Genomic DNA, 15,859 nt, shown 5'->3' with positions numbered 1-15,859 from the left:
CCACTAAGATGTGGTCCACACTGAAAAAGATTTTGCTCAGATCTTGGCCTAGAGAGAACTTCTCAAGAATACTGGTATTGTATATCTTTATTAGCTACATGTTGTAGTACCTGACAGGAAGTGAAGCTAAGGGACTGAGCAAAGGGCCTGAGTTCTAGGGCTTGAGCAAAGCATTGAGATCAAAATTTCAACTCAAGTGTCTAAAGTGAGGCATTTGTATCCATGTGTAGGCATCTGAATAAGAGGCCTGATTTTCAGAGGTGTTGAGCACTGACAGCTCCATTTGACCTGGACTCTTTGTTGCCTCAGCTGTAAAATGGGAATAATAATTACAATACAAAGGTGTTGTGGGGACTGAGTAGTTAATGTCTGAAGATATAAAGTGCTGCGTAAGTACTAAGTATTAGTAATAGCAGAGTAGTAGTACACTTGTGTATAATTGTGTTGGCTTAGAGTCAGATCTTGCAGTGTTGTGACAATCCATGTCTAAGTAGATACATTATGGCCACCTAGGCTGTTAGTCATAGGTCACTTAGCACAGACACAAACCAGTGTGTCAGGGAGGTGATGCCTTTTTTAATTTAAAGGTAGAAATGTTTAAGCTATTGTATTTGTTTTTCTTGGTAGGTTGCTATTCCCATGAGGTTCAATGGTCGTTCTGGGGTAGAGGTTCGACCTCCAAGTGATCTTGAGGATTTGAGAGGCTATACTTCCCTTTCTTTTTTTCTCCAAAGACCTCTGCCAAGACAAGAGAGCTTGCAACAGTCTTCAAATATGTTTGTAATGTACCTGGGCAATAAGGATGTAGGTATTTCTTTTGATTTACTCCAATACTTTGAACAGAAAATGCATTTTGGAGTATGAAGGGATGTCAATGCAGATAAAAAAATTAAGCTAATGGAAGTTATGTGTCGGAATACATTTATTGGGAAGAAATATAGCCCTTTCCTCCACTGGACACATAACTGTTTGGGCAAATATGTGTTTCCCCTATCCTGCTGTTCTGCCTTAAAAGTTATTTCCCAATAATGGATGCCACCAGTTAATCTTGACAGTGACCCTAACTTGCAACCATGGACTTCATTGTAAAAATGTTTGCTTCGGGCTTCCTGTGAGTTTGTATTGCCCCTAGCACTATGGGACCCTGATCCTGTTTCAGGCCTCTGAGTGTTACTGCAGTATAACTGATAACAAACCTTTTCTTAATTAGGTTTATAAATAGTCCTCTTCTTTAAAATTTAGTCCCTTACCTCTTTATTTTCCCTCTCCTGCATATGCAAAACAATACGTTCTTGCTCATGCACTCTCATTTGCACAAACACCAAGCACAACTTCCCGATTTTCCTATGTATGTAGGTACCACCTGTCAGTTTTCTATATTCAGTTACCCATCTGTACGTGAATTCATTATAAATGTGGATATGCAGTTTAAGTGCACTTATTCCACGCTGGATTTTATCTTCCTGATTAAATCTCAGGAAAAACTTCCTAACTGTAAAAATAGTAGAACAATGGAACAGACGGCCTACAGAGGTCTGGAAGCTCCTTCACTGGAGGCTTTCAAAAGGAGGCTTGATAGCCATCAGCAGGGCCGGCTCCAGACCCCAGTGCGGCAAGCACGCGCGTGGGGCGGCATTTGCCGGCAGGGGCGGCAGGCGGGTCCAGTGGACCTCCCGCAGTCATGCCTGCGGCAGGTCCACCGGAACCCCGGGAGCAGCGGACCTGCCGCAGCCATGACTGCGGACGGTTCGCTGGTCGCGCAGCTCCAGTGGACCTCCCGTAGGCATGACTGCGGAAGCTCCACGGGAGCCGCGGGACCAGCGAACCCTCCGCAGCTGCGGGAGGTCCAGCCGAGCCGTGCGACCAGCGGACCCTCCGCAGTCATGCCCGCGGGAGGTCCGCTGCTCCCGGGGTTCCGGGGCGCCTCCCGCGCATGACTGCTTGGGGCGGCCAAATTCGTAGAGCCGCCCCTGGCCATCAGTTTGGATGGTTTAGACCAGAGGTTGGCAACCTATGGCATGGGTGCCGAAGGCAGCACGCAAGGTGATTTTCAGTGGCACTCGCACTGCCTGGGTCCTGGCCACTGGTCCAGGAGGCTCTGCATTTTAATTTAATTTTAAATGAAGCTTCTTAAATATTTTATAAACCTTATTTACTTTACATACAACAATAGTTTAATTATATATTATAGACTTATAGAAAGAGACCTTCTAAAAACATTAAAATGTACTACTGGCATGTGAAACCTTAAATCAGAGTGAATAAATGAAGACTCGGCACACCACTTCTGAAAGGTTGCCAACCCCTGGTTTAGACACAACAAATCCTACATCTTGGCAGGGAGGTAGACTAGACGACCTTTGCAGTCCCTTCTAACCCTATGGTTCTATGATTCTAGTCTTTCAGAACATTTGGCCTATGATGGCTTTGGTTGAGGTTTATTGAAATACTCTGTATGGGAGAAATAAAATGGTAATTGTATGGAAGATTATTAAAATAAAAAAAATCAAAATAATTGGAGATATACCAATCTCCTAGAACTGGAAGGGACCTTGAAAGGTCATTGAGTCCAGCCCCCTGCCTTCACTAGCAGGACCAATTTTTGCCCCAGATCCCTAAGTGGCCCCCTCAAGGATTGAACTCACAACACTGGGTTTAGCAGGCCAATGGTCAAACCACTGAGCTATCCCTTCCCCCAATGCTTCTAGGGATCTCAATAGGAGCAATTGGACTTAATATTGTTTCTTCCATTTTACTTACCTCACAGAGGCATTGTTAGACTAAAGTAATTAGTATGTGTATAGTGTTTTGATAACCTCAGGTGGAAGGCACTACAAAAGTAGAAAGTATTTTTATTGGTAAGTAATATTTTTGTTATAGTAATAAAAGAAAGTTGTGTTTGGACCCCATTCAATCCAAGTGTATATGACTCTTAAATTGATTTGAAGTTATTATTATTATTGAAACAGAGCAGCCAATGAAGCTACAAAACATCCATCCCAAATTAGTAAACTGAAAAAAAGTTTCTAAATGGAATGATTGCTACAGTAGGAGGATAGCTTTCCAGCTTTCAAAGCATTGTAGTGTCCCTGAAGTAATCCTGCTATATTTTACCAGCTCTAGCATCAATCATTCATTGATAGTTGATTTGCTCTTCTATTTTTAGGCCTCCAAGGACTACATTGGTATGGCTGTGAGAAATGGTCGTCTAATTTGTGTTTATAACCTGGGAGGCAATGAAGCTGAAATAGAAGTGGACCCATCAGTGACTGAGAGTAACACTGAGGAAGCTACTTTGGATCGGGTGAAGTTTCAAAGGTATAAGACTCTTAAAATGCAACCCACTCTATCCCTTTTTTCTGTATCATATTTAGACGTTACTTTATTAATAAAACGTGCGATTTCTTTACTTTTTCCCTTTGCTTTTAGGATTTACCAGTATGCAAAGTTGAGTTACGTTAAAGCAGCCACCTCAGACAAAAAGACTTTTGACAGTAGCAGTGGGAGCAGTCACACACTCCTAAATCTGGATCCCAAAAGTGTTGTCTTTTATGTGGGAGGATACCCACTAGATTTTCAGGTAAATAGAAATATAATTCTGGCCTACAAAGGTGTTTAATCATCATAACTAGGGAATTTTTAACCATTGAGTATTCTATAGCTAACACTTTTGATTATTTATACCTGTAGCTTAAACAATATCATTTATTTGCAATACATTAATAGTTACAGCATTACTATTTTCATGTCTGTGTAAACATTATTAAATTGATGTTGATGTTTTGGTTGGGGTATTTTTATGGCTTTTATTTTTTGCAGCCTCCCAGTGCACTAGACTACGGTCATTACCGAGGCTGCATTGAATTAGACAACCTAAATGAGAATGTTATTAGCCTGTACAACTTCAAGAGGACATTTAATCTCAATACCACTGAAGTGGAACCATGCAGTAGGTAAGAAATAAATACGGCAAGTGTCTTACATTAAGAAATTGAAAAAACTTTATCACTGATAAATTAAAATTAACTGTATTTCCTGTTCATGTGACCACTTTAACATCAGGGAAAATTACCACTTAATAAAGTATTCAGACCCACAATAACTTCAGTTCACGTGCCCTGCCACCCAAATATTCTAATAACCAGACACACAGTCGAATGCCTCAACTCCACAGCATCCAATATTTGGCTTTTTTATAGCCTAAAATTACATTAAAAAGAAACATCTGGTCACTAAAACATTTTAAATAAGGTTTTTTCTTCTCTAGAAACTATATCTTAATCTCATTGAGGTTAATGAGAAATTTACTTCAGTGGGGTCAGGATTTGGCATTACTAGAATCTGGTCACCTCTGTTACTGAATATTTTGTTTTAGGCTTTTTTTAAAAAATCACATTTATTGTGGTTCTTGTTATGTCCATGTGGTAGCAGTTGTTTGCTCCCATATATTCTGATTTGTGATGTTTCATTGCTACAGATATAAAGCAGAGTCTGACCAAAACTATTTTGAAGGCACAGGCTATGCACTTGTCACAGCTAGAGAAGCAAATTTTCTTCATTTGTACTACGAGCAGGAAATTCAAACTACTGCAGATGAAGGTTTGGTGTTTTTTGCAGAAAACCAGGTAACTAATGGAGTGATTCTTTTGAGTACTATGTATACTTCTTATAATAATTTGAAAACTGAAATTAATTGAGAAAGTGCTCAGAATAATAGCTCTGAAAACTACCATAGCCAGCTGTGAAATGGATTAATAAATTCTGTCCTATGTTTTATTGCTATTGAATATTATAACACATTTTAGAAACAGACATTTAAAGAACAGATGCTGATTATAGCACTGAACAGAGAGTGTGAGGTACTGTATGGTGAAGAATTGCCCTATTACTCACTCGAATGATGGCATCTCCAGCTTAGAAGAAACAGGCTCAGAGGGAGAATTGTTGGTGGTAATGTTGTGATGAACTGACAAGTTTTAAAGAAGGCCATTCTTGAGGCAATCAAAGCTTTGTCTTGCTTTCAAGAGGAAATTACTATCGTAATGTGCATCCCTGAAATGCCCCATACAAATAGAAGGTGAAGAATAATTTGTAAGGATGAAATCATCTCACTTCGCCCAAAGCCACTGAAGTAGTGAGAGGTAGTTGGAAATGGAGGATGGAATAACAGTATTAATGAAAATGCAATAGATGGGCTGCAGTTTTAGCTGCTTTGACCCTGTATATGGCTCTGAAAGAGGCCCCCCAAAAGAGTAAGGAAAATACATTGTTGTTATGCATCATGTTACAGATAAATGGCATTTTGGTAATGTAAACCTTCCTTTTAAAGGACTCTGTATACATTTTTCCTTTTCATCAAACCAATTATTTTTGTGATATTGGTACATGACGAAGGGAATTGTGTAACTCAAAAAAATTTAATAGTCATTTGTGCCTGCCTTTCAAAATTATAGCCCAAATTCTGCTCCCAATTACTCCAGTTGAACCCATTGACTCCAATGGAGTTGCATCAGTGTAACTGAGAGGAAAATTTGGCCCGATACTGGTATCTGAGATGAGTGCTTTTTTGATTTAGGTAATGTGATTAGAGCTGACTGGAAAAATTCCAACAAAACATAATTTCATTAGCAGTTGCCAATTCTGCAAAAATCTGAAAGTTCTTCTTCGAGTGATTGCTCCTATGCATTCCAGTCAGGTGTGCGCGCCGCGTGTGCACGGCTCTTCGGAACATTTTTACCCTAGCAACTCCGGCGGGCCGGCTGGGCGCCCCCTGGTGTGGCGCTACCATGGCGCTGGATATATACCCCAGCCAGCCCGTCCGCTCCTCAGTTCCTTCTTGCCGCCCGTGACGGCCAGTTGGAACAGTGGAGTGCTCCTTTACCTCCACAGCCCTAGCGTTTCTCCATTTCTTCAGTGTACATAGTTGGTTAACTCAGTTTAGTTGTTAGATTAGTTGAATAAGTTTAGTTAGATATAGTTTAGTAAGGGAATTAGGGGGGTTTAGCCCCTCTTCTTGCACAACCGGTGCGGGCTCATGCCCAAGGCACCGGGGTTTAAGCCCTGTGTGGCTTGCCAGCGGCACATGCCTGTCGGGGACCCGCACGACTCCTGCCTGCGCTGCCTTGGGGAGACCCATCGGCCAGATAAGTGTCCCATTTGCACGGCGTTTAAGCCGAGAATTAGGAAGGAGCGGGACACTCGCCTGAAGCAGCTCCTTATGGAGGCGACACTTCAACCTCCCGCGCCGACCCCGGCGGCACTGAAATCGTCATCGGCGCGCAGCGCACCGGCGGCCCCGAGCCGCTCCGGTACCGAGACTGCTCGAGCTCCACAGCCGGCACCGGCGTCCCGGCACCGTTCCCTCTCTCCATCGAGGAAAAGGAAGACGGCGCAGGTGCCCTCTAAGCCGCATCCTACGGGACCGCTTGCCCAGCCACCACCGGCGCCTCCGGTACCGGCTGCGGCGGTGCACAAACCGTGCACGGTACCGTCGACTCCGGCGCTGCAAGAGCCGTTGAGTCCGGTACCACCCTGCTCCCCGGTGCCAACCGCGGTTGAGCTGCGGCTCCCATCCACGCCCGAGACATTCTCGACGGCGAGAGAGCTCATCGAGCTCACAGAGGCACCGAGCCTCTGGCCCCCGGCACCGCCGGTGCGGGCCGTTCAGTCAGCAGGCAAGCCGGCGATGATGATACGGCCGCCTCCCCCTGCCGCACGAGATGGACGTCGGTCCCGGTCCCGCAGAAGGTCACCGCCACGCCGATCCAGATCTCGGCACCGTTCTCCATCGCGGTACCGCTCCCTGTCTCGGCACCGGTCGCAGTCCCGGTACCGCTCTACATCGCGGTACCGGTCGCACTCCCGGAGACGCTCCCGGTCCCGGTCACCCGACCGTCGGTACCGAGGGAGGTCCGGATCCCGGTATCGTTCCCGGCACCGCGACTCCTGAAGCCACTCCCGACGCCGTCGGTCAAGGTCACGGTCGAGCTCCCGGCACCGGTCGAGCTCCCGGCACCGTAACAGTCGCTGGTCCCGCTCTCCATCCCGGCACCGCGATGACCGGCACCGATCCTCGGCACCGCCCAGGGACCTACTGCCGGCGTCCGCGGCACAATCTTTCAGCGCCTCTGCCCCGCCTTGGCCTTCTCGCCAGCCCTCAGTCGCCTCGCAGGCGGGCAGCGGGAGAGATCTCTGGGCCGACCCCCAAGGCCAGGACCACGGACCACAGCAGTGGGGTTTTTGGGTACCTTGGGCCTACCACGAGCCTCAAGGACTTCCCTTTCCCCCGCGGCACATGGGCGCCGAACATAGGGTGCCCGAAGCCACGGTGAGCAGACCTCCCCCATCACCAACAGGTGAGGCCCCGTCGCCACTTGGTCCCGCATAGCATCCAGGGTCTGAGGCGGCTTCACACCCCCTGGAGGAACCAGCTCCAGAAGCGGTGGTCCAAGCTCTGTCCTCATCGTCTTCGCTGGATGAGGCGGTGGCGGGGGCGTCTACGGCGGACCCCCCTCCTATTGACTTGCGGGCCCACCAAGACCTTCTTCGCCGGGTGGCAAAGGCTATCGACCTCCCCGTGGCGGAGGTCCCTGAGGATGACGACCCGGTGACCAACGTCATTGGAGCTGAGGCCCCACTGCGGGTGGCCCTGCCCTTCATCCGGACTATACAGCGGAATGCCACTACCATCTGGCAGTCACCGGCGTCCGTCCCTCCTACCGCGCATGGCGTGGAGCGCAAGTACTCGGTCCCGCCCACCAGATATGAGTACCTCTACACTCACCCGACTCCGGACTCCCTTTCTTCCAGGAGTGCAGAACACGCTGGCCGACCATCTCAGCAGATCGTTCCTCTCCCACGAGTGGTCTCTTCGTCCGGATGTGGTGCACACAATTTTCCAGAGGTGGGGGTTTCCCCAGATAGACCTGTTTGCCTCCAAGGAGAACAGGAAGTGCCATCTGTTTTGTTCATACCAGGGTCACTCCTCAGGCTCCCTGTCGGACGCATTCCTCTGCTCCTGGACGGATCACCTCCTCTACGCCTTCCCTCCGTTCCCGCTCGTACACCGAGTGCTACTGAAGCTTCGGAGGGACAGGGCCCACGTCATACTCGTCGCTCCGGCCTGGCCGAGGCAGCACTGGTACACCCTGCTGCTTGAGCTCTCCGTTCGGGATCCCAGTCCCCTTCCGTTATGGCCGGACCTCATCACGCAGGACTTTGACAGACTCCGCCACCCGAACCTTCAGTCCCTCCATCTTACAGCTTGGTACCTGCGTGGTTGACCCACGCAGAGAGGGACTGTTCGGCGGCAGTACAGCAAGTCCTACTTGAAAGCAGGAAGCCTTCCACTCACTCCACCTACCTCATGAAATGGAAGCATTTTGCGCTCTGGTGCGATCAGCGCGGCCTTAATCCCTTCCTAGTCCCTATCCCTACAATCCTGGACTACCTCTGGTACCTTAAAGAACAAGGACTCGCGGTCTCCTCCTTGAAGGTGCACCTGGCGGCCGTGTCCGCTTTTCGTCCATCCATGGGAGGTCGGTCCATCTTCTCCAACCAGATGGTTTCCCGCTTCCTTAAAGGCCTGGACTGCTTGTACCCGCCGGTGCGGCGTCCTACCCCGACCTGGGACTTGAATCTCGTCCTGGCCAGACTTATGGGACCGCCCTTCGAGCCCTTGGCCACGTGCTCTCTACTCTATCTCTCCTGGAAGACAGCCTTCTTCATCGCAATTACATCAGCAAGACGAGTCTCTGAACTCCGTGCCCTTACGGTTAGTCCACCATACACCGTCTTCCACGGAGACAAGGTGCAGCTTCGACCACACCCGGCCTTCCTCCCTAAGGTGGTGTCGGCCTTTCACCTTAATCAGGAGATCTTCCTTCCGGTCTTCTTCCCGAAGCCGCACGCCTCACCTCGTGAGCAACAGCTTCACACCCTGGACGTCCGCAGGGCCCTCGCCTTTTATATCGAGCGGACGAAGCCCTTCCGGCGTTCGACCCAGCTGTTTGTAGCGGTTGCCAATCGCATGAGAGGCGAGCCGGTCTCCTCGCAGCGGAAATCCTCCTGGGTAACGGCATGTATCCGGACATGCTACGAGCTTGCTCGTGTGCCACCATGCCGCCTCGACGAGAGCGCAAGCCTCGTCAGCCGCCTTCCTGGCCCATGTCCCCATCCAGGACATCTGTAGAGCGGCCACCTGGTCTTCTGTCCACACCTTCACTTCCCACTACGCGTTGGTGCAGCAATCCAGAGACGATGCAGCCTTCGGCTCAGCAGTCTTACAATCTGCTACGTCTCACTCCGACCCCACCGCCTAGGTAAGGCTTGGGAATCACCTGACTGGAATGCATAGGAGCAATCACTCGAAGAAGAAAAGACGGTTACTCACCGTAGTAACTGTTGTTCTTTGAGATGTGTTGCTCCTATCCATTCCAGACCCGCCCTCCTTCCCCACTGTCGGAGTAGCCGGCAAGAAGGAACTGAGGAGCAGACGGGCTGGCTGGGGTATATATCCAGCACCATGGTGGCGCCACTCCAGGGGGCGCCCAGCCGGCCCGCCGGAGTTGCTAGGGTAAAAATGTTCCGAAGAGCCGTGCACGCGCGGCGCGCACACCTGACTGGAATGGATAGGAGCAACACATCTCGAAGAACAAGAGTTACTACGGTGAGTAACCGTCTTTTTTGCAGAGATAATTTGATTTTGCCAAAGTTCCAGTGGAAACCCACCTGGTTTCCTGCAGTTTGCCCTACTGCCTCCTTGACAGCTTACCTCCCAGTCAGCTGGGAGCCTGGGCTTCCAGGATCCACAGCTCTGGGGCTGAATTCTATTTCTTTGGAGAATTTTGAAATTTGCAGAGTTTATTCCAAACTGGAACAAAACCTAATTTCAAAATATTGAAATCCCACACACCAGATGTAATTATCTTTCTTTGCACAACTCTAGTTCTGATAAATAACAGAGCAAGGAGAAACTTACAGTATAGGTGATGATTCCTATAAACTTTGAGGCTTCAGGTAATCTGTTAGGTGCTAGAACTAATGATAAAATTGCCTGTTGTATTACTTAGCTAATAAGAATGCTATATACATATTTGATATGTTTGTTAATATAATAAATCATTGCCTTATTGCTATAATAAAATTCACTAAACTCTGAAATAAAAAATGGATGCTATCAAAATTTTGTGGAGATATGATGGTATTTTTGAGTTGATTCATTTTCATGAGTTTGAGTTAATTATATTTATCATTAAGAGTAAATTCTAGAATGTTTCATATTATCTTTTCTTTTTGCCAAAAACTTTCTTGTTATTATTTACTGTCCTGGGAGGCAGTGTGGCCCAGAGGCCAGAGCACTGGACTGGGATTCAGGAGACCTGGGTTCTGTTTTTAGCTCTGCCATAGGCCTGCTGCATTACCTTGGGCAAGTCACTTAACTGCCCTATGCCTCAGTTTCTCCATCTGTAAACACTTGCTCTGTAAAGCACTTTGAGATCTATTAATGAAAAGTTCTATATAAGAGTAGTATTATTATTTAACTTTATTAAAGTAATTCACAAGACAATGAAAATACATATGATATATTACACAGTGTTTTTTTTTCTTATTGCAGGATCATTTCATTAGTTTGAATATTGAAAATGGCCATCTGGTGTTCAGATACAAACTTGACTCTCAACCTCCAAAGGAAATAGCAAGCAATAAAGCAGTTGTAAACGATGGAACATATAAGCAAGTATGTCATTTAAACAAATGATAGATTTTATTAAAAGTATCATGAACTTCTGAAAATATATAGATCATAATGGGTGAAGCTACACATCCTATTTCAAATTCTTCTGATTGTGAAGTTTTGCCTTTCTTTTTAGATGATTAGGCTAGAAAAACACTGGCTGATGTGTGCAACTCATATGGAAATTAATCTTTACACTGCCTAATATCATGTATTTCTGTGGGAAAACTATTCCTGGCAGAATAACCACTCAGACAACTTGCCCTCTTGCAAGTGTATTGCTTTAATTAAGGATTATAATATTGATTGTAAATACCAACATTATTTTAATGTTTAGTTTGGTATTTTTATCTGAACTGTTTTAAGAAAAAACTTTTAGCTGACCTTTATGCAACCGCTTTTTTAATCTGATCAGCTTAAAAGCAGTCCAGCTATTTTGTGGAGCTATTTATATGAAGTCTGCTATGAAACATAATCAAATCCCTTTCTTGATGATTATTTTGGCCAAAAGTACCATTAAACTGCACTGTTAAAATAGACAGATTTTTCAACAATAAGAAAATGTGACTGAAAAGTTAAAATAACAACGGTGTATGTGTTTATGTATGTATAACTTAGAGCTGGGGAAATATTACCGATAATTATTTGTGAACATATGTTCAAACTTTTAAATGATTTCACTTGTCTGTGTGACTTTTTTGTTCAGCTTTCCTTGGATATTTTAACAACTATGTTTACTGGCAGGAATATATGCCTAAACAGCAAATTTTAGGAGAATATTGCAGAACATTCACAAAAGGCACATCTTGAATTCATATACATGAGTACTTATGCCAGAAACCTAATTCTAAAAGTCACACTCATCCAGTCAAGATGTGACCTATCAAAACAGCTCAATTTTGACTTACAAATATAAAAGCCAAAAGCAGTATGCCCAGTGAACCAGCTGCAAGTAGTCGGTAGGCAGGGATATGTTTGCATAGAATACGAATGGAATTTCAAACACCATATTAATTTGTAGAAATCACAACCTGTTTGTAGACAATTTGCTCACAAACAAGAGGGCTAAATTTGGTGAATAACTTGTTACTGTGAATAGTTCATGCAGCTTTTGTGTGTGTAGGTGTGTGTAAATGCACTGAGAAAGGAGTGGCTAACTTAAGTTCTGATTGTAGCTGGAAAAACTGCAGAGACCTGAACTTATTAGTAAAATGAAACAGAACACATGTTTGCTAATTAAGAAACTTAGCGCCTGATTTTCAGTGGTGCCAGTCACTCACGCTCAGAACTTCATGAGTTAGAATGATTCCAAACCATGTGAGTATTCAGCTTTGCCACTCAACTTTATGTGCCATACTCGCTAGAAGGCAGTGGGTTCCAGTGGCTAGGATTGGAAGATATGAGATCTGTGTTCTGCTCCCTCTCTGCCACTGATTCACTGTGTAAACTTAGAAAAGTCACATCACCTTTCATCATCATCTCAGTCTCTTTTGCTGTAAAATAGGCATAATGATACTTACTCTTGTTTCAAAAGTGCTTTGAGAGTTGCAGATAAAATGCATAATCTAAGTACTAAGTATGATTATATCTATTCATTGCTAGACCACTCATGCACAAAAATCTGCATACATACTTCATTTAAGCATTTGTTACTTACAAAATGTAGAGTAAATCCACTTGAAGCAATGCAGTTACTCTGTATTTAAACTGGTGTAAATCAGAACAAAATTAGACCATTTGTATTATGCTACGTTTGCACATTTTGATGTGCTAAATTATTCTTGTTTATTTTGTGTGCACTAATTCTCACTATCTGTCCATTTCAGATTAAAATATACATTTCTAGTAGACAAAAATCAGTTGTGATTAGTCCTTGGATTAAAGCCAACATCAGTGTCTTTAAGTTCACCACATACTACCTGGGTGGAATTCCATCTTCTCTGCGGGAACGGTGAGTTACTATCTTAAAAAGTCAGCAGGCCCAGCCTTTCTGTAGGGTACACACTCAAACCTCCCACTGACATCAGTAGACGATTTTGGTGAGTATCCTATGGGAGGACTGGGCTCAGATTCTGTATGTTGTATGTGACATGTAAATATATGTCAAAATCTGTGAGTTGTGGAAAATCATCTGGCTCCTTGTTAGTTGGGATATGCTCTGGAGACAGGACTTGACAGTGAAAATTTGTGTGCAGTAAGGATTCATCTTGGAATCTGCTATTTTATTTTTCTATTTCATATCATTCTATTGACTGACTGTTGTACTATTCTGTGATTGGGGTAACAAATTACTTTTTTCTCTCTGAAACCAGCTTTAATATCTCCACATCTCCATTCCGTGGTTGCATGAAGAATGTGAAAAACCCCATCACTGCATCTGTTACTTTTACTGAGACCATTGGTGTCAGTAGGAAGTGTTCCGATGACTGGAAGGTAATTTGCAAAGTTGCTTTTAGTATGTTTGTTTTTCACAGATTGATAGAAGGAACGGTTAAATCAGCTAGTCTGACTTCCTTTATATCACAGGCCATTAACTTTCACCCAGCCTTGTGTTTGGCTAAAGTATAACTTCCAGAAAGACATCCAGTCTTGATTTGAAGACATCAAGAAATGGAGAGTCCACCACTTCCCTTGGTAGTTGGTTCCACCTTCACTGTTAAAAATTTGTGCTGTATAGCTAATTTGAGTTTGTCTGACTTCAGCTTCCAGCCATTGGTTCTTGTTATCCTTTCTCTGCTAGATTAAGGAGCCCTTTTTAGTACCCAGTATTTTTTCCCTGTGAAGGTACTTATACACTGTAATCAAGTCTCCTTTCAATCTTCTTTTTGATAAGTTAAACAGATTGAGCTCTTTTATTCTCTTGCTGTAAGGCATTTTCTCAAGCTCTTGAATCATCTTTACTGTTCTTTCCTGCACCCTTTCCAACTTTTCAGTATCTTTTTTTAAATGTGGACACTTCCTTACCCCTCCTCATTACCCCCCCTGTTTATACAACTCAGGATCACATTAGCCCTATTTGCCACAGCATCATATTGGGAGGGTATGCTCAATTGTTTGTCTACTGTGACCCCTAAGATCCTTTTCATAGTCACTGCTTTCCAAGATGCAGCCCTCCATTTTTAGTCATGGCTTGTGTTCCTTGTTCCTGAATGTCTAACTTACAAGCTACCTGGTCGCTATGTATGACTGTTCTGTCCTCATGATTATTTACCACTCTGCCAATCTTTGTGTCATCTGCAAATATTATCAGCAGTGATTTTTATATTTGCTTCCAGATCATTGATGAAAGTGTTGAACAGTGTTGGGCCTACTAGTATTGAACCTTGTGGAACCCCCACTAGAAACACCTTGTAGAGGTGCAGACTCACCCCTGCGGCGCCTCCTGCTGGTGACTTCTGGGAATTACTCGTTCCAGCTCCGGAGCACCCTCTGCAGGCTGGTGATCCACCTGTCCTCTGGCCCCGTGTCCCTCCCAGACCCGGTGCCCCTTTAACTGGGTGCTGCCCCCCCAGCCGTACCCCCACAATTCTGGGTCTCCTCCTACCAGGGGAACCCCCACCCACTATTCCCACTTCACCTCAGAATATGGCTACTGCCAATCACCATCTAGCCCCTGTGCCCTGGGGCAGCCTGCAGTGTACACGCCACTCATCACTGGCAAAGGGGGGTTTGGACCTGCTGCCTTTGCCTACCCTTGGCTACCCCTCTATAGCCCCAGTACCTGTCCTGGCTTTTATCAAGGCCTGCAGCCTGGGGGTTCTCCAAGCTGGAGCTCCCCAGCTCTTCTAGCCTTTCCCCAGCCTTGCTCCACTCTAGGTACCTTTCCCAGCTTCTAAGCAGCCAGGCCCTTCTCCCTCAACAAACAGAGGGAGACTCCCTGTCTGCCCTGGCTTCTCTGTAGGGTGACCAGATCACCCAGGTCAAATATCGGGACGCGGGGGGGCGGGGCGGGGGCAGAGGGGGAAAAAATGGCGGCAGAGCAAAAAAAAAAAAATCCCCCACCCCCGATTCCTCCTCCCTCCGCAAGCGCTGGAGGGAGGCCCGGGAGACTCAGGGGAGCATGGGGCCGGGGTGAGTGTGAGTCCAGCCTGGCCCCGAGCAGGCAGGACTCAGGCGCGGTATCTGGAGGGAGAGTACGGGGTGGCCTGCGGGGCCAGGCAGCGGCTGTTCTCCCCATCTGGGCAGCAGGACTCGGGAGCAGCCGCTGCTGCAGCTCCCACTGCCGTGGCGGGAGGAAGCGGCCGCTGGCCAAGCTCGGCAGCTGTGGCTCTGGCGCCCACGAACCCCCCGAGCCCGGGCCTGCTGCGGGGACCCAGCGCGCACGCTGCGCATACCCAGCCCCTGGCCACTCGCGTCTGGGCTGGCTGCCCAGCTGGTGCAATCCTGCGGGCGGCCTCGGAGTGGGGGCAGCAGGCCCCAGCCCCCCGCATCCCGCTCGGGTCCTGCAGGGGAACGAACGGGACTGGGCTGCCGATGCCTCCGCCACGGGATTGCACCAGCTGGGCAGCCAGCCCAGACGCGACTGGCCAGGGGCTGAGCGCAGTGTGCGCGCTGCCCCGCAGCAGGCCCGGGCTCGGGGGGTTCGGGCCCGGGCACCAAAGCCGCAGCCGCCGAGCGCCACGTGCTTGGCCACTTCCCCCCACCCCCCCAGCAGTGGGAGCTGCAGCAGCGGCTGCTCCCGAGTCCCCTGCCCAGGTGGGGAGAACAGCCGCCACCTAGCCCCACGGGCCGCCCCCCTACTCTCCTTCCAGGTACCGCACCCAAGTCCTGCCTGCTCGGGGCCAGGCCAGACTCACACTCACCCCGGCCCCGCACTCCCCTGAGTCTCCTGGGCATGGCATGCTTGGAAAGAGGCGGGGATTTGGGGAGGGAGACAATGGGGCAGTGAGGGGGCGGGGATGGGGGCGAGGATTTGGGAAAGGATCCAATGGGGGAAGGAGGGGGCGGAGTCGGGGCAGGGGAGGGCGCGAGCCCTTCGGGCTCCGGAGCCTTTGCTTGTTTGTCCAGTGTCCCGACCTAACATTGGTCGGGACGCGGGACAAACAAGCAAATATCGGGACAGTCCCGATAAAATTGGGACGTCTGGTCACCCTACTTCTCTGCCTTTATATGGCCAGCTGAGTC

At 47.3% G+C, this 15,859-nt stretch overlaps 1 protein-coding gene across 1 annotated transcript in view; it reads left to right on the top strand.

Annotated features, from left to right (window-relative positions):
- The window catches only part of LAMA3 (laminin subunit alpha 3), a 178,186-nt gene that overhangs the window by 148,821 nt on the left and 13,506 nt on the right, over positions 1-15,859 (top strand). Inside the window, exons 59-66 of the mRNA XM_045004766.1 lie at positions 628-804; positions 3,167-3,318; positions 3,430-3,580; positions 3,820-3,953; positions 4,478-4,625; positions 10,616-10,738; positions 12,562-12,686; positions 13,048-13,168. Of these exons, the coding sequence (XP_044860701.1) occupies positions 628-804; positions 3,167-3,318; positions 3,430-3,580; positions 3,820-3,953; positions 4,478-4,625; positions 10,616-10,738; positions 12,562-12,686; positions 13,048-13,168 (1,131 nt within the window). The remainder of the gene's footprint in view (positions 1-627; positions 805-3,166; positions 3,319-3,429; positions 3,581-3,819; positions 3,954-4,477; positions 4,626-10,615; positions 10,739-12,561; positions 12,687-13,047; positions 13,169-15,859) is intronic.

This window comes from Mauremys mutica, chromosome 2 (assembly GCF_020497125.1).
Source record: "Mauremys mutica isolate MM-2020 ecotype Southern chromosome 2, ASM2049712v1, whole genome shotgun sequence".
Lineage (NCBI taxonomy): Eukaryota > Metazoa > Chordata > Testudines > Geoemydidae > Mauremys > Mauremys mutica.
This window is presented reverse-complemented; position numbering and strand designations above follow the sequence as displayed.